We start from the raw sequence: 17,725 nt of genomic DNA, 5'->3' as shown, positions 1-17,725 counted from the left end.
CCCCAGCTTCCCCTGCCCTCTCCAGTTTCCTGCAACAACTGTAGGCTTCTCTCACTCTGCAGCCAGGAGCAGTCACACTTCCTAGGGAAGGTAAGATGCACAAGCAAAAAGAATTCTTCGCACCAACCATCCGGTCCAGGCAGCATCAGAGCTGCCGTGGGTGGTGCTCCCAGGGGTGGAGCAGTGGAGGGCAGCAGAGGGTGGACATCCAGGGTGCTGGAGCTGCCCTGTTCCACCAACTCTAGCCTTCTTTCAAAGTGGGGGATCTGCCTTTTGACTGCCTGAAGTTCACATTCTTAAAAGCTTAGTCAAGGACTCTTAGAATCTGGGATGATAATAAAAATAACTCATGTTTATTGTGCTAGGCACTATTCTGCGTGCGTTAAATATATTATCTAATTTAGCCTTTACCATAATTTTTATTTTACATTTCTTTTTTCCTATTTACTCTATTTTGCAAGTGAGTAAACTGAAGCAGAAAGAGGTTAAGTTACTTGTCCAAGGTCACAAAGCAAGGAAGTGGTGGAGTTGAGATCTGAAACCTGGCATGTTGGCTCTAAGAGTATATATAAATATATTTTAAATTTTATTTATTTATTCAGAGCCTGTTATTATTAATTAATTAATTAATTAATTTTTTGGCCTTGCCACGCTGCTTATGGGACCTTAGTTCCCTGACCAGGGATCTAACCCAGGCCCCCTGCAGTGGAAGCATGGAGTCCTAACCACTGGACCACCAGGGAATTCCCATGGAGCCTGTTATTTTTAAGCTCGGTGCAGAACACCCTGAAGGAGGTCCACAGCACCCCAGCTAAGTAGCCTTTGAGCCTCTTAGTGACAGGAGTCCATTCCCCAGAGGGCACTCATTCCATCTTTTCATGGCTCTGATTGGAGGAAAGTGTTCCTTTAGCTTCCTCTTGTGGGTCTCTGTTGTGCTCTCTGGGCCCACATGGGGACACATGAGGCACCTCTGAGCTCTGCCATCCTTTCTCGAGTTGCCCATGTGGCAACCAGGGACTTCCGAGGACCTCTCCAGCTGTGCCTTGCAGCTGTGAGTCTGCCCAGCTGTGCATGTGGGAGGAAAGGCTTGTCTGGGCAGGGGCTTCAGCCTCCTCCAGCCACAGAGAAACACAGTGGTCTCTGAGACAGCAAGGAGCCCAGGTGGATGGTGGCAGCCTGCAGGCTGGACCTCAGGCAAGCTTCTCCTGCTCCCTGGGAGCGGGCCAGGAGCAGGGCCTCTGAGACAGAGCACCGTGCCCCAGGAAGCCAGGCTCTCTCACTCCTAGCCGCGCCAGGGCTCTCTGAGGGCTGATCCGCACCAGAGGGCTGCCAGTCCCTGGACTCCTTGGCCTTATCTCATTGGCTTGGAATCTGCTAGAGCAGGATCCCAATCTCTAATCAGCTGTCCCAGACCCTCAGGACAAGTATGAATTAAGCCTGAGCGCTTTTGCCCCAGGCACTGTGCTAAAGCTTTCTGTGCATTTTCTCCTTGCCTCAAAACAACCCCAGCAGATGGGAGTTACTCTTATCATCCGTGTTTAACAGATGAGAAAATTTGACATTCAGAGAGGTGAGGTAACTTGACAAAGGGCACACAGTTGGTAACTGCTGGAGCTGGGATTTGAACCCAAGACTGTCTTGCTGCAGCACTGTAGCTTTTAACCTCCACCCTGGACCACTTTCCTTCATTAAACAGGGTGTCCCATAGGTCTTAGTGCCCTTTGAAGCTTGACTAACTTCAGAAGTACGCTCCCAACTTATAAAACACATTTGAAAGTTCCATTATTCAAATTTCTTTTACACTTATTTAGCTTTGTGATTTTGATAACACATTTTTAATTTTACGCATTTAATTTTTGGTTAAGTCAGCATTTTTCATCTGTAATCAGAAGGACAGATCAAAAATTAAAACAAAAAATTTATTACTCAAAAGTCATAAGACTAAATATGCAGGAAAAAATTAATTCATTTCAAATGATGTTTTTGAGAGTTTACAGGATTTGTACTTTTGGAGTTATTCAAGCTTAAAAACTACTGAAACTTTGTGGGACATTCTGCATGTTCATGGATGGATGTATCCAAAGCCAATGACAGGCTGAGCTGTCTTCTGGCAGGAGCTATTCTCTAGGAGGTGCCCAGAGTAGGGCTCTAGGGACCAGGGGGAGGCAAACATGAGCATGAGACACTTAACCCCTTTCTCGCCAGCAGCTTGCCCAGGGCTGAAATCTGCCTGGGGGAATGGCAGGGCTAAAAATGGTTCTTGGCTAAAAATAGCCAGTCCTGCCACCCAGGTGGGCAGAGCCTCCGCCTTCCCTCCCGCCTTCCCTCCCAGCAATTTGCTGACTTGTTTTCTCCTCCTTCCCAGGGAGCTGCCATGGCAACGGGGAGGCCAGTCACAAATAATGGGCCTGGCTTCCTGCCTGGGCGGGCCCCAGAGGCCGCCCCTTACAGACACAAACCCCTTTCACAGGCTCCCCCTCAGGGTTGGCCAGGAGGGATTTTTTTTTTTTCTGCTCCGGCCCTGGTCCCTCCCATTTCCTGGCTCCTCCTGTCTGAGTCCCAGCCCAGCCTGTGCCTGGGAGTCCAGTCCTCCAGCTGGAATCCCAGCGAGCGCTCGGCTGCAGCCCGCACCGTTGCTGCCTGGGACTCGGGTTGGGAACAGGAGCCTGGGGTGCTCCCAGCAGACCGTCCCAGGCAACAAGGTGGGGGGCCCTACAGCGATGCTCCGAGGCATGTACCTCACGCGGAACGGGAACCTCCAGAGGCGGCACACCATGAAGGAGTAGGTGCCCCTCACCCCAGCCTTCACCCTCCCGGCCCTGAATTTGCAGCGGCTGAGTGTGCCAGGCTGACCGACCCCGTTTTCTGCTTCTGTCTCCAGAGCCAAGGACATGAAGAACAAGCTGGGCATCTTCAGGCGGCGGAACGAATCCCCTGGGGCCCAGCCAGCGGGCAAGGCAGACAAAGTGACGAAGTCATTCAAGTAGGTCCTCTCTGGCCCCCCGGGCCCCCCTCAGACACTTACGGGTCCCTGTGGGAGCAGGGCTAGCAGTGGGGTTAAGCGAGAAGGCTGTCGGCTTGATCCAGCTCTGGCGCGATGGAGGCTCTTGTAGTGGGAGCCTGGTACCCGGTATAAGCAGCCCTCATGGGGAGATGCTGTCCTGGGAAGGATGACCAGGGAGGGGCAGAGGTGGGGATAGAAGTGATGCCAGGCCCCAAGAAACGGGGTGGGCCCCCTCCTGGGCTCCCCAACCGGGCTAAGCTACTTTGTGGGCCAAGGCAGCTGACAGAGGTCACCCAGCCCTAGCCGCCCCACTTCCCTCACTGTGCCCCATGCCTCACCCCTCAGGCCCACCTCAGAGGAAGCACTCAAGTGGGGCGAGTCCTTGGAGAAGCTGCTGGTCCACAAATGTAAGTGGGGGCCAGCCGGCCTGTTCCCTCCCTCTGTCTCTCCCCCCTCCTCCTTTCCTCCTCTCCCAGGCCCAGGGAGTGCGTCTGGCTCTGCAGAGGTTACCTTTCCCTCTTTCCTGGGCCCAGTTAGGTGTCCCTACCATTGGGAAAGGCCGAGGCCCTTGGTCTGGCCTTGGAGCCGGCTGCTGCCAGCCCCTCCCTGTCCATGGGAGCTGGCACTGCCTGCCAGAGGCCGTTGGGACCTGTGTGCTCAGACCCATATTCCCAGAATAACAATAAACATTTCCATGTACTGAGGGCTTACACTGGGCCAAATGCGCCTGCCATCTCGTGGGTGGGAACCCCTCTGATCCTCACAGGGCTCCAGGGAATAAGGCTGATGATCCCCATTTGACAGATGAGGAAACTGAGGCACAGATGGGGAGTGACCTGGCCAAGGCCCACAAAGAGGCAGTGGCAGCGGTGGGACCGTATCCCAGGGTTCCTGGCTCTCATGAGTGGGTCGGTTTACTAAGATCCCAGCAGCTGCACCTGAGAGGCCCCAGGAGGGTAAGCTGGGGGGCCTGAGGACAGGAGGGGCTGGTTTGGCCTCTCACCCCAGGATCTGGGCTTCTCCTACAGATGGGCTAGCAGTGTTCCAAGCCTTCCTCCGCACTGAGTTTAGTGAGGAGAACCTGGAATTCTGGCTGGCATGCGAGGACTTCAAGAAGGTCAAGTCACAGTCCAAGATGGCGGCCAAGGCCAAGAAGATCTTCGCTGAGTACATCGCGATCCAGGCGTGCAAGGAGGTAGGGCTTTGCGCTGGGCCCTCGGGCCCCCATCCCCATGCCCATGGGGTGCCTGGAAGCCTCACAGAGGAGCTCGGGAAGGGGAAGGGCCAGAGTGACTCTTGGGACCATGTGCCAGGTTGAAGAGGAAGCAGGCTGGGGCCCTGGGAAGAACAGAATCCTGACTGATAACAAAAATGGCCACTGTCGATGTGCTGCTGGGTGCCAGGCACATGCTAAGCCCTTCACGTACGAGCTCTCACATTTAACCCTCATGACAACGTGTAAAATAAGTTTTAATATTACTTTCATTTTAAAAATGAGGAGACAGTCTCGGAGAGCCTAGCAGGTATTGAGTGCTTCCTGTGAGCCAGCTGTGTCTGTTTAATGTGGACGATCAATGCTTAATTTTCACAACTCTTTGAGGAATGTACTATTTTTTTTTTAATTTTTACAATTAATTTTATTTATTTATTTATTGGCTGTGTTGGGTCTTCGTTGTGGTGCGCGGGCTTCTTATTGCCGTGGCTTCTCTTGTTGTGGAGCACGGGCTCTAGGCCCGTGGGCTTCAGTGGTTGCAGCATGCAGGCTCAGTAGTTGCGGCACGTGGGCTCTAGGACGCATGGGCTTCAGTCGTTGTGGTGCAGAGGCTTAGTTGCTCCGCAGCGTGTGAGATCTTCCTGGACCAGGGACCAAACCCGTGTCCCCTGCGTCGGCAGGCGGATTCTTAACCACTGTGCCACCGGGGAAGTCTGAGGAATGTACTATTATGCTGCCGTATACGTAAGACGTTTGAGACTCAGAGCACTTAAGTGATTTGCTTAAGGTCATACACCTAGATGTGGCACTGCTGGGATTTGAACTTGGGCAGCCTGACCCTAGAGGCAGTGATTTTGGGCCCTATAAACTCTACTACCCCTACGGTAAGTGACCGAGCCAGGACTTGACTCCGCTAACCTGCGGGCCTCCCGTCTGAACCTTACGATGTGGAGCAGAAGGGCTTGGGGGTGAGAGGCTGGGCAGGTCCTGTCCCGGCCCCTGGCCCCTAGGAGCAGCTTCTTGCAGGCAGCCTTGACCATGTCACCCTCTGCCTCCCAGGTAAACCTGGACTCGTACACACGGGAGCACACCAAGGACAACCTGCAGAGCGTCACGCGGGGCTGCTTCGATCTGGCGCAGAAGCGCATCTTCGGGCTCATGGAGAAGGACTCGTACCCACGCTTCCTGCGCTCAGACCTCTACCTGGACCTCATTAACCAGAAGAAGATGAGTCCCCCGCTTTAGGGGCCACTGGGGTAGAGCTCAGCGTTCACACCAGGCGGGCTGGGCCCCTCCCCACCTGCCTCCCTACCCCCTGCGACAGAGGAGGCAAGTGAGCCCCCAGAGGCTGTGTCCGGACAGACAGACGGACGTTTGGATGAGAGGCCTGGACCAAGAGTGGCCCAGGCCACTGGAGGAGTAGAGGGACTGGCCCCGTTGGGCCCCCACTGCCCTGGTACGAGGGGGCCCAAGGGCCCTGGCAGGTTAGGGGCCCTGGCTGAGCCAGATCTGGAGCTGCTGCTTCCTGCTGCGGAGACTTCGCAATGACCAAGTTCCTTAAAGAACTGGCTGATGGGCAGGGGGCCGAGGCCTGGGCCCTGGGGCTCTCCAGGGGGAGGTCACTCGGACTCATAGCTCAGACCCCCGCCTTGAGTTTTATTTATTTAAGCAGCAGTTGGATGCTTGGCACCTCGTCCTGTAATAGGAAACCTTTGCCTCATCAGTTTTCCTAATTTACAAGTGCAATATTTTAACCAACGCCTTGTGAAAAGCCACCTTGCGAAGAAGGTGGGCACCATTTTCCAGTTTCAGGGGATCTGCTGGTCCCGAGCCCCAGTGGCGGATAGCTGGGCCTGCTGGACTGACAAGGCCCAGAGGGGCGGGGACTGCAGTCTGACCTCACACCAAAATCCAGCACCCCTGAGTGAGGGGTGCCCCGGGGCCTCTGAGAAAGCATGGCACCCTCAGACCACACAGCGGCCGAGTTCAGGAGCAAATAAAAGCCCTGTGTTATTTTTTGTTCTTGACCCTTTCTGTGTGTTCCTGGTTTCAAGGCTTCCCAGGGTGACTGGGGCTGGGACGGTTGCTGGGTGGGCTGCCAATCCCGCTTCCTCTCCTCTCTTGCCATCACCTGCCGACAACTGCCTTCTCTGTGCCAGGTGCTCTGCCAGGCTTGTTCTACTTACCATCTCATCTTCACTGCGAGCCTGGGAGGTGGGGGTTATCCCCGTCTTACACATGAGGCAGGTGAAGCCCAGGCAGGTAAGGTGGCTTGTCCAAGGTCACACAGCCGGCAAGTGGCAGAGACAGGGTTCAGCCTAAGGCCACCTGGCTGCAAAGCCTGCTCTCTGGATTGTCGTCCTCTACCAGCTACTGGATGGAGTCCTAGCTGGGCTGCTAACTGGCTCCGTGACCTTCAGCAAGTTCCTTCACTTCTCTGCCCTGCCACACCCTGAGATTCTAGTGGAACTTTCAGGTAGCACAGGGATGATTGGTGGAGGTGGATGGGGCCAGAATCTCAGGCAGGGTGGCAGCTGCAGGCAGGCAGGCTCATGGAGGCCTTTAGGACAGAGGAAGAGCTGGGGAGGTCGGGATGGGGGGTAGGGTTCCCAGAGAGTCCCTCTGTGGCCCTGGGGGAGACTTCCCCCTCTGTGCCTAACAGGAGATACAAATTTAGGAAAGGCCTTGTTCGAAGCCACAGTTCAGAGGAGGCCCTGGACCCCCTCACTTAGAGGGGTAGAAGAGAGCTTGGCCAAGCTGATGCAAAAGCTGCCCCTGATGCCCACACGTTCCACCTGCCAGGGTCCGGAGGCAGGGACCCAGGGGCGGGGACTGGCTCAGCTGGGCTGACTTAGATGAAGGCAGACAGAGTGGGTGCAGGAGGGGCTGGGCCCCATCTCCTTGGAGCTTGTTGCCTGCGTGGGGTCTTGGGTTCAGGTCTGCCCACCGGGACTTGGAGATGCAAAGGATACGGGGCTGTGCAGCCACTCTGCTCCCTGCCTTCCCTTGCTGGTCTCCCTGAGCAAGGCCAGCCCCAGGTTCCCCCCTGTAGAAGGAGAGCATCAGAAACGGTGGTCTCTGGGGCCAGGCATACCATAGGTGCTTAATAGGTGTTACAGCCTTTTCCCCTAGCACCAGTGTGTGAGCTTCTCCAGGAGTGGGGCTGGGTCTTCTTCCAGGCACCAAGGGCCTGGCAGTGGACCTGGCCATTGAGCCCTCTTTGGCTTTGTAAATGGTGAAGGGCTTTCTCACGGCAGAGCTGCCAGTGCCTCAATGACTCTGGAAGGACGGGGGACAGAGATGTGCTCCTCGATCAGACTGAGAGAACTTCTCAGGTGTCCAAGCCTGAGATTTGGGGACCTAACAGCTGGAAAAAGCAAAGCCCACAGAGGACTGCAACACAACTCCTGTTCCCCAAAATGGTAGCAGCAGAGCTGACGTCAGTGCCTGGGATTTCCGGGTCCCAGCCCGCCTGGCCTCGCTGTGGTATCCTCTGCTTGGAGGAGACACTGGGCCATCGAGCAGACTCACCTTCCCCTTTCTTTAGGTTCCAGGGATTCAGCCTCGGGCCAGGCCCTCCACCTTCCCATTCCCAAGTTACCATGGAAACCACCATCCAGGAGAACCAAGTCAGGCAGATGGAATTCCCATTTCGGAAGGCCCCACTGCCTGGTTTCCATTACTCACACGTGGGGCCCTTGGCCTCCAAGCTGCTTTGGCTACACTGAACAGCTGGAGAGCAGCCTGGAAAGGCGCCTGGATCCGCCTGCCCTAACCCCGCCTGGGCTCCTGGGGGCCTTAGGCACAGCCCTCGCCGCCTTAGGCCACAGTCCCCTTACCTGTATGTCATCTGGACTGCTCCCCATTTCTTCTTTCATACGTGAGGGAGGAGCAGGCCCCTTGGTCTCCATCTGGCAATCCCAGGCTGGTCGATGTGGGATCTGGGAGCTGTGAGGTCAGCATGTCCAGCTCCCTTCCCAACTCACAGATGGGAAGACTGAGGCAGAGGTAGGCAAACAGCACTGTGTAAAGGTGCAAGGCCCAGGCCCTGGAGTCAGGCTCTAGGATTCAGCCCTTGGTTTCACCACTTACTACTAGCTACAAATCTTTGGGGAAAAAAAAAAATCTTGTAGCCTCTCTGCCTCAGTTTTCTCATCTATAAATTGTGCATATTGGCACCTACCTCAGAGTCACAGTGGCTCAGCGAGGTTGTTTGCAGCAAGTTTAGCTCAGTGCCTGGCACAGGGACGTGCTCCTCCAACACGAGAGGCCGTCAGCCACATCATTTTCAGGGTCACGGGGAGGCTGCAAAGCTCATTCTCTACCCTGATTAGTGGACAGGGAGCCTTTAGTCTCAGACCCCAGATCCCTGTCCTTCCAGGAATGGTTTTGCTGGAGGACAAAGCCAGCCTGTTCCGGGGAGTAAGTTAGAAACAGTCTGTCCCTGAACCACTGCCCAGTCTTGGCCTGGCTGCGAGCAGTTGGGGTCAGCTGGCAAATACGGTGTGAAGGGTGGAAAGGGGAGAGGGCACAGTGATGCCACTTGGTTGGGTGCCAGTGGGAGGAGATTCAGCACTGGCCTGCCTGTGGCAACTTCAGCCGTTGCTCTATGGACCAGTCAAGTCCCTCATGCTCTTGGCCTCTTGGCCTGGCTGGGGGCAGATATGGCCTCCCAGACTCTCCAGCATGGAAGAGACCATCTGGATCCAACTGCTGCCTGGTGCTTGGGTCCCTTCTTGGGTTTCTACTTGCATCCCTCCTGTGACGGGGAGCTTAATACCTCCTGAGGCAGCTCAGGAGGGCCTGGGAGCCTCTTGGGGGTTCTAAAGTTCTTCCCTGGTGAAGTTGGGATCCTGGGGTGGGGTGGGGCAAGGGAGGCAGGTCAGCAGTAGCCCCCACAGGCCTCCTGCCCAGGCAGCCCCCCAGAGGCTTGCCCAGTTCTCCCACTCCGCTCCTCCCTGCTCCCACCAGACTCCCCCGAGCCCCCTACCCCCACCTCCCTGCCTTACTCCCCCTGGACCCTTTGCCTAATGTCTCCTCCCTGCATCCCTCCCGCTGACATCCTACCCTAGAAAGTCTCCGATTCACCTCTCTTCCTGCCGAAGCCTGCCCTTCGCCCCTGCCTCTCCCTCAGTGCTCTCAGGCCCTCAAGCAACAGACCCTGGGCCTCAGAGAAGACGCTCCTGTGCTGTTGTTTTGCTTATAATCTGCAACATCTGTGAAACATCTGGCTTTGCCTGTCCTCTCCCTGGCTGGGTCAGGCAGGAGGGAAGGGGGTACCCTGGGCCCCCTGCTGCCGGGGGACCCCTCCCTTGGGTTGGAGGAGACAAGGGGGTGCGGGGGGGCGGCGCGGAGGGGGTTGAGGAAGAGCCGTGGGGTTGATCTGGGCCTGCTCAGCACGATGGGAGTGAAGGCATAGCTGGGGCTGGGAGAGGGCAGTGCCAGGTTGCAGATAAAAAGTGAGCGATGGCTGTGGCTGCACACCAAGGGCATTCCATGCCTCATCTCCACCAGGCCTCACAACAGGCCTGGAGAGGGTCTGAGTATTGTTTTCATTTTACAAGTGAGAAAGTTAAGGTTCAGAGAGAGTGGACAAGTATGTGGTGGCTGAGTAGGAACTGGGACCCCAGCCCTAACTCCCAGGCAGCCTCGCCTCCAGGCAGCCTGAGAGATTTGGTGGCTTGGTTCGGGGGCGCTTAACTCAGATTCTCCTTGGCTTGAGGGCAGAGCTTGTCTCAGGAAGGTCAACGAATGGCGGGAGCTTAAGTGTGTGGGGATATCTGGTCCTGAATGTCAGCTCTCAGTAGGCCTGTGTGAGAAGTTGCTTTACCTTTCCGACATTCAGTCATCTCATCTATAAAATGGGAATCATAATCCCACCTCACGGGACTCTCGTGGACTCAGTGAGATAATGAATATGTGTAAACCCTCAGCACAGGGTCGGCCACGGAGGGCGGCCCACGTCGGGGTGGAGGGAGGGAGGGAGGCCTGGGGCTGCGACCGAGGTATCCAAGAGGTGAGGTCAGGCCCAGCCCCACCAGCTGTGCAGGGGGAGGTGGCCCCAACCTCTACTCCACAGCCAGTTTTTAACTAGATGGCTGGTGACTCAAAACAAGGGCAAGGCCCCAAGAGGATGGCGTTGGGCCCCAGGCCCCAGTGGGCTCAGCGGAGTCCTACCTGCCGTTTCAGGGGCAACTGAATAGCACGGATTCTGCCAGGCAGCTGCCCTAACCTCCAGATCTGTCCCCAGCTCTCCAGTGACCTTGGATGAGGCCCCTCCCCTCTCCTGTTGTTTTCTTCTGGTTTTCCTCCTGTCTGAGGACCTTCCGAAGGGGCAGAGGGCGCTTTGTGTGATGTGCGGGCTGGGATTCAGGCCATGTGTGTTGGTGTATGTGGGGTGTGAGGGCAGATTAGATGTCACTTCCTCAGGGAAGCCTTCCCTGATAGCCCTGACTAGAGGAGGGCCCTGCTTCCTGCTCACAAAGTGCCTTGTGCCTCTCTTTCATGGCCCTTGTTATAGATGGTAATTACTTATACATATGCGTTCACTTCATTGCTGTCTTTTCCTCTCAACTATAAAGCCTTTGAGGGTAGGGGCCACGTCTGTGTTGCTTCTTACTGTTTTCCCAGCATTATTACATTGCCTGACACATAGTAAGTGCTTAGTAAATACTTACTCAGTGGATGGGAAGCATATAGTAGTCCTTAGCATGGTTAGTAGTTACACAAAATAAACACATGAAAACAGGTAAGAAGCTACTGTATAAGTAAAGATTGTGTTCTGTTGTGAGCGACAGAAAACATAAGATAGAAGTTTGTAGCCTCTCTCACATAAAGGAAATTGATATATACCAGGGCTAGTACGGCATCTCCATGATCATCAGGAACCTAATTCCTTCTATTTGGTTGCTTTGCCATCCTCATATTGGAACTTCCACTTCATGTCCACAACGGCTGCTTGAGTTCCAGCCATCACTTCTGCATGTGGGAAGAGTGAACGGGTAAGAAAGAGAGGGCGAAAGGTGGATGTCAATTATTTCTTAGAGAAGGCTCCCATAAACTGTCATATGACACTTTCCTTTATATCACATTGGTCAGGGCTTGGTCACAGGGCCGCACTTCATTACGAGAGAGGCTGGAAAATGTAGTCTGAATCCAGATAGCCATATGACCAGATAAAAACCAGAGGTTCTATTACTTTGGGGTAACAGAAGGGTAGAGTGGATGTTGGGGAACAACTAGGTGTCTCTGCCACAGTCACCAGTGACAGACATCCATCCTCTTAGGGCAGTGGAGAGGAGACATGGCAAGCTGGCATGTATTAGTCAGCTATTGTCTTACTAATGCTGAAAAACAAATCGCTCCAAAGCTCGGTAGCTTAAAACAACAATCATTTATTCTCCCTTATGCTTCAACAAGTCAGCTAGAGTCAACTGATCCAGGAGGAGCTGGGCTGGACTTGGCTCTTCACTATGGGCTGGGCTCGGCTCTGCTCCACGCGCCCCCCCACCCCCACCCCGCGAAGGGTCAGCACCTACCTGGGGTAAGTTCTCACTGACATGAAAGCGGTTTTTGTTTTACAATTTTCAGTTTTGAAATAATTATGTACTCACAGGAAATTGTGCAAAGATAGTACAGAGAGGTCCCATGTGCCCTTCACCTAGTTTCTTCCAACAATTACATCTTACTTAATTATAGTACAATATCGAAACCAGAATCTGACATTGGTACTGTGTGTGTGTATAGTTCTGTGTCATTTTATCACATGTGTAGATTATGTGACCACGACCACAGTCAAGATACAGAACTATTTCACCACAAAGTTCTCCCTCAATATCCCTTTATAGTCACACTCATCCTCCACTTCCACCATCCCTAACTCCTGGCAACCACTAATCTGCTCTCCATCTCTATAATTTTGTCATTTTAAGAATGTTATATAAATGGAATCACACAGTATGTGACCTTTTCAGATCGCCTATTCCACTCACCGTAATACCCTTGAGATCCACACGAGCTCTTGTGTGTGTCAATAGTTCAATCCTGTTTATTGCCAAGTTGAGTAGTGTTCCTTGGTATGGATGCACAGTAGTTTGTTTAACCATTCACTTACTGAGGGACATTTTGGTTGTTTCCAGTTTGGGGCTATTACATATAAAGTGCCTATGAACAATCTTGTAGAGAGTCTTGTGTGCACACAAGTTTTCATTTCTCTGGGATAAATGTCCAGGAATGCACCTGCTGAAGGACATTTGAATTGTTTTCAGGTTTTTGCTATTGTGAACAGAGCTACTGTGAACATTCTTATATAGGTTTGGGTGTGAACATAAGTTTTCATTTCTCTGGGATAAATGTTCAGGAATGCCACTGCTGGGTCATAGGGTTTAAGTATAGGTTTAATATTTAAGAAGCTGCGAAACTGCCTCTGACCAGATGACTGTGAGAGATCTCTGCATCCTTGCCAGCATGTAATGTTGCCCCTATGTTTTATTTTAGCTGTTAATAGGTATGTAATGCTATCTCATCCAGGTCTTAATTTGCATTTCCCTAATGGCTAGCTATATTAGACATCTTTTCATGTACTTATTGCCGCCTGTATATCCTCTGGTGAGATGTCTTTTGCCCATTTTCTAATCAGAATGTTTGCTTTTTTACTGTTTAGTTTTGAGAGCACTTTATGTGTTCTGTGTATGAATCCTTTGTGAGATATGTGATTTGCAAATAATTTCTCTCCATCTGTAGCTTCTTTCCATTCTCCTAATAGCATCTTTTTCAAAGCAAAAGCTTTGGATTTTGATCAAGTCCAATTTACCAGTTTTTTTTCGTGTATGTATCATGCTTTTGGTGTTATATCTAGGAACTTTTCACCAAGCCCTAGGTCCTGAAGATTTTCTCCTACGTTTTCTTCTAAAAATTTTGTAGTTTTACATTTAAATTCTATGATCCCTTTTGAGTTAGTTCTTGTATGACATGTGAGATTTAGGTTGAAGTTTATTTTTTGCATAAGGACGTCCAATTGCTCCAGCATCATTTGTTGAAAAGAATATCGTTCATCCATTGATTTTTATTTTTTTAATAACAGCATTATTGGGATATAATCACATATACAATTCACCTATTTAAAGTATACAACTCAATGGTTTTTAGTATATTCACAGAGTTGTACAACCATCACCACAATCAATTTTAGAACATTTTTATCATCCCCTAAAAAATCTCCACACCGGGCTTCCCTGGTGGCGCAGTGGTTGAGAGTCCGCCTGCCGATGCAGGGGACACGGGTTCGTGCCCTGCTCCGGGAAGATCCCACATGCCGCGGAGCGGCTGGGCCCGTGAGCCATGGCCGCTGAGCCTGCACGTGCGGAGCCTGTGCTCTGCAACGGGAGAGGCCACAGCAGTGAGAGGCCCGCGTACCGCGAAAAAAAAAAAAAATCTCCACACCTGTTAGGAGTCACTCCCTCCCCCGTACCCCTTCTCACTCAGTCCCGGGCAATCATGAACCTCCTTTCTGTCTCTACAGATTTGCCTATTCTGGACATTTTATATAAATGGAATCATACAATATGCGGTCTTTTGTGTCTGGCTTCTCTCACTCAGCGTAATGTTTTCAAGTTCATTGTCTTGTAGCATGGATCAATACTTCATTCCTTTTTATGGCCTGATGATATTCCATCGAATGTATCATATTCCAAATATCACATACTATACCACAATTTATTTGTCTATTCATCAGTTGAGGGACATTGGGGTTGTTTCCACATTTTGGCTATTATGAATAATGTTGCTACGAACATTCATGTACAAGTTTTTGTGTGGAAATATATTTTCCATTCTCTCGGGTATATATCTAGATTTGGAGTCATAAACTCTTATGTTTAAAATTTTGAGGAACTGCCAGACTACCATTGTACGCTCTTACCAGCAGTGTATGAGGGTTCCAATCTCTCCACATCTTTACCGAGATTTGTTGTAATTTTTTTTATAGCCATCCTATCATTGAATTCCTTTTGCATCTTTGTCAAAATCAGTTGGCCATACTCGTATGAGTCTATTTCTAGATTCTCTATTCCGTTTCATTGATTCATGTTTCCATCCTTCCATCAATGCCACACAGTCTTGATTACGGTAGCTATGTAAGTCTTAAAAATCAGGTAGAGTAATTCTTCCCACTTTATTCTTTTTCAGAATTGTGGTAGTTATCCTAGTTCCTTTATCTATCTGTATAAATTTTAGGATAATCTTGCCTCATCTACAAAAAGTCTTCCTGAGATTTTGATAGTAATTGTGTTAAACGTGTATTTCAATCTGTGGAGAACTGGTATCTTTGCTATGTTGAATATTCCAATCCATGAGCATGGTATGTCTCTTCATTTATTTAACTCTTCTTTGATTTCTTTTGTCAGCATTTTGTAGTTTTCAGCATACAAGTCCCGTACATGTTTTGTTAGATTTACACCTATGTATTTCATTCTTTTTTGGTGATTGTAAATGATATTATATTTCAGTTTCCCCATGTTCATAGCTAGCACATAGAAGTACAATGGATTTTTGTACCTTGATCTTGTAACCTGTGACCTTGCCGAACTTACTTAATAGTTCTAGGAGGTGTTTTTGGTAGATAGCTTGAATTTTTCTATATAGACAATCATGTCATCTGCAAATGGGGACAGTTTTATTTTTTCCTTTCTGATCTGTATGCCATTTATTTCCCTTTCTTGACTTATTGGGCTTCAGTCTTTACCAACAAATATGATATCAGCTGTAGGTTTTCTGCAGGTGTTATTTATTCATTTAGGAAGCTGTTTTATTTATATAGTGTGTTCATTTGCATATATTTATATGTACATATATATTTATATTGGAAGTTAATTTATTTATATAGGAAGTTGCCCTCTATTCCTAATTTTTGAGATTAAAAAAAATAATATTGGGAGGACTTCTGTATATTTTTATATTTTTTAATAAATTTATTTATTTAATTTATTTATTTTTGGCTGCGTCGGGTCTTTGTTGCTATGCACAGGCTTTCTCTAGTTGCGGTGAGCAGGGGCTACTCTTCGTTGCAGTATGCGGGCTTCTCACTGTGGTAGCTTCTCTTGCTGCGGAGCACGGCTCTAGGTGCGCAGGCTTCAGTAGTTGTGGCACGTGGGCTCAGTAGTTGTGGCTCACGGCTCTAGAGCTCAGGCTCAGTAGTTGTGGCGCACAACTAAGTTGTGGCTTAGTTGCTCCTCGGCATGTGGGATCTTCCCGGACCAGGGCTCGAACCCGTGTCCCCTGCATTGGCAGGTGGATTCCTAACCACCGCGCCACCAGGGAAGTCCCTTGACAATTTTTACCGTGAGTGGGTGTTGAATTTTGTTAAACGGGTTTTTAAAAAAATCAACTGATATGATCATATGACGACTTCTTTAGCCTGTGAATGTGGTGGGTTACACTGATTGATTTTTGAACCAATCAAATATTGAACCAGCTTTGCATCCCTGGAATAAACTTCATTTGGTAATGGTGTATAATTTTTAAAATATGTTGATGTGTTCTATTTGCTAATGTTTTGTTAAGGATTTTTGCATCATATACATGAGGGATATCGGTGTGTAGTTTTCTCTCTTTGTATTATCTTCGTTTGGTTTGCGTATCAAGGTAATACCAGCTTTTCCTAAAATAAAGTGGGAAGTGCTCCCTCCTTTTCTATTTTCCCAAAGAGGTTGTGTAGATTGGTATTAATTTTTCTTTCAGGTGCAAGTGTATTTTAAGTCTCTGTTTGAAACTTGTCTGCTGATATCCCATTGGCCAAAACAAGTCACATGGCTGTGCCTGATGTCAAGGGTGGGGAAGAATGATCTACCTTCTGTATATTTCACCAGAACTAAGCTCTTCACTCCAGGCAGCAGGCACCCACAGACCAGTGCAGGCTGGGCTTTTCTAGAACCCATGTCTGCCTGACTGGGCCCTCCCGGGAAGGACTTTTGAAGATGCTGTCTGTATAATATTGATATGCTTGATTTAAGCACAGCATATTAATCAAGCTCCCAACGTACAAGCGATACAAGGCCTTCCTTACTGACTAATCAGTGATCCAATTCCCAGACTCTGAGTTTAAAAGATAGGATTTCATCTACTCAATTAGGTTGATTTTCATTTTTCCAACAATTTCATTCACCAGCCTCAGGGTGACTACTATGTTTATGTCCATGGGGAGCTCAGAAAAGTTTAGAACCTGGCCCCCAAAGACCTCTCCAGCCTCATTACCCTCACACTCCATCTCCAGCCTTGTCCCTGCCCACACATACACACCAGGTAGACTCATTTGCACCCCGGGGTCTTCGCACACGCTGCCCTCTGCCTGGAACACGGTTCCCGCCATCTCTTCACATGGCCATCCCCTCCTTAACCTTTGAGACTCAGCTCAGGGCGTGTGTCCTCCAGGAACACTTTTCTGACTTCCCAAGTCTGGAGGAGGGCTCTTCTCTGGGCCGTCCCAGCACTGCACTCCAGTGACCCAGTCCTGGACTTGCCTCTTCACTTGTCCCTTTCTCCCCTGGACTGTGAGCCCCTGCAGGGCTAGAACTGAGTGGCTGTCTGGGTCCCCAGCACCCAGCCCGGGGCCCAGCCCAGAGCAGGCTCTCGGAAGCTGACAGTTGAAGGCCTGAATGGCTGCAGGCTTGGCGTTCACAGCCCACAGGCAGAGCCTCCGGAGTCCACCTAATGATATGTCACGGGTGAGAAACCCCCTTCCTGAGGCCTGGAGGGGTGTGCTAAAGGCACCTCTCTCGGTCCTCACCAGCCCTCAGCTCCTCCCGCAGGGCTGTGACTATCCCTTAGTGAGGAGAACTCAGAGGAGGCCCTGGAAGTGAAGGCATCCGGGGCACCTGCCCCAGGCAAGGCGTGGCCTTGAAGGTCAGGAAAGCCTTGCCTGGCATTCAGGGATCTGCTCAACTGAGTCTGAGCTCCCCTTTGAGACTCCCTTCCTGCTCTCCCAAATAGACTTCCCAGAGCCTCTCACTGTTCTGTCCAGCCTCATCCCTCCCCCTTGCTTCTGCTGTTCCTGCCACCTGGATGCCTTTCCCTGTTTCTCTCTGCTTCGCCTGTTCTTCCAGGCCCTTCCTCCCAACCCACCGCAAGCCAAGTCTGCAAGTCTGCACTGAGCCTCTGCCCTTTGGGAATTAGAGCCGGCCTCAAATTTTCCACGAAATATTTTGTGGGTGTGAGTTTGGACCTCCCTGAGGGTGAGCTGGGAGCTGGCCAAGTTGGACTTCACCCAGAGTAGTGGCCAGGAAGAGGGGGGGCAGCTCCTGATCCCCGGAGGGAGATAAGCAGCTGGACCCCAGCACTCCGGTGGGGCTATTTTTAGCGGCTGGTTCCTGGCGGGCCTGGAGTGGTTTGGGCCTGGAGGCAGAACAATGGGCCACTGAGGCCAGGCAGAGGGCGAATGACAGGGCTCAGAGGCAGGGGAACAGAGGTTGTCTGCCCCCCATGCCGACCGGCAGGAAAAGCTTCTAGGACAAGCT

At 51.0% G+C, this 17,725-nt stretch overlaps 1 protein-coding gene across 5 annotated transcripts in view; it reads left to right on the top strand.

Annotated features, from left to right (window-relative positions):
- Positions 1-6,249, top strand: part of RGS3 (regulator of G protein signaling 3) — a 132,287-nt gene extending 126,038 nt beyond the window's left edge. For 2 of the 5 annotated variants that reach the window (XM_007449741.1, XM_007449739.1), the window contains 4 exons: positions 2,882-2,983; positions 3,350-3,411; positions 4,033-4,199; positions 5,277-6,249. In XM_007449741.1, the coding sequence (XP_007449803.1) occupies positions 2,882-2,983; positions 3,350-3,411; positions 4,033-4,199; positions 5,277-5,462 (517 nt within the window). In that variant the 3' untranslated portion in view covers positions 5,463-6,249. Of the gene's footprint in view, positions 1-2,380; positions 2,783-2,881; positions 2,984-3,349; positions 3,412-4,032; positions 4,200-5,276 lie in introns of those variants that run through there. The other 3 variants (XM_007449743.1, XM_007449744.1, XM_007449740.1) reach the window with 3 other exon arrangements.
- Positions 6,250-17,725: the final 11,476 nt, after the last annotated feature.

The sequence above is a fragment of the Lipotes vexillifer genome, unplaced genomic scaffold, assembly GCF_000442215.2.
Source record: "Lipotes vexillifer unplaced genomic scaffold, Lipotes_vexillifer_v1.1 scaffold230, whole genome shotgun sequence".
NCBI classification, from domain to species: Eukaryota; Metazoa; Chordata; class Mammalia; order Artiodactyla; family Lipotidae; genus Lipotes; species Lipotes vexillifer.
Note: the sequence above shows the minus strand (reverse complement) of the source record. Positions and strands in the feature narration are given on the sequence as shown.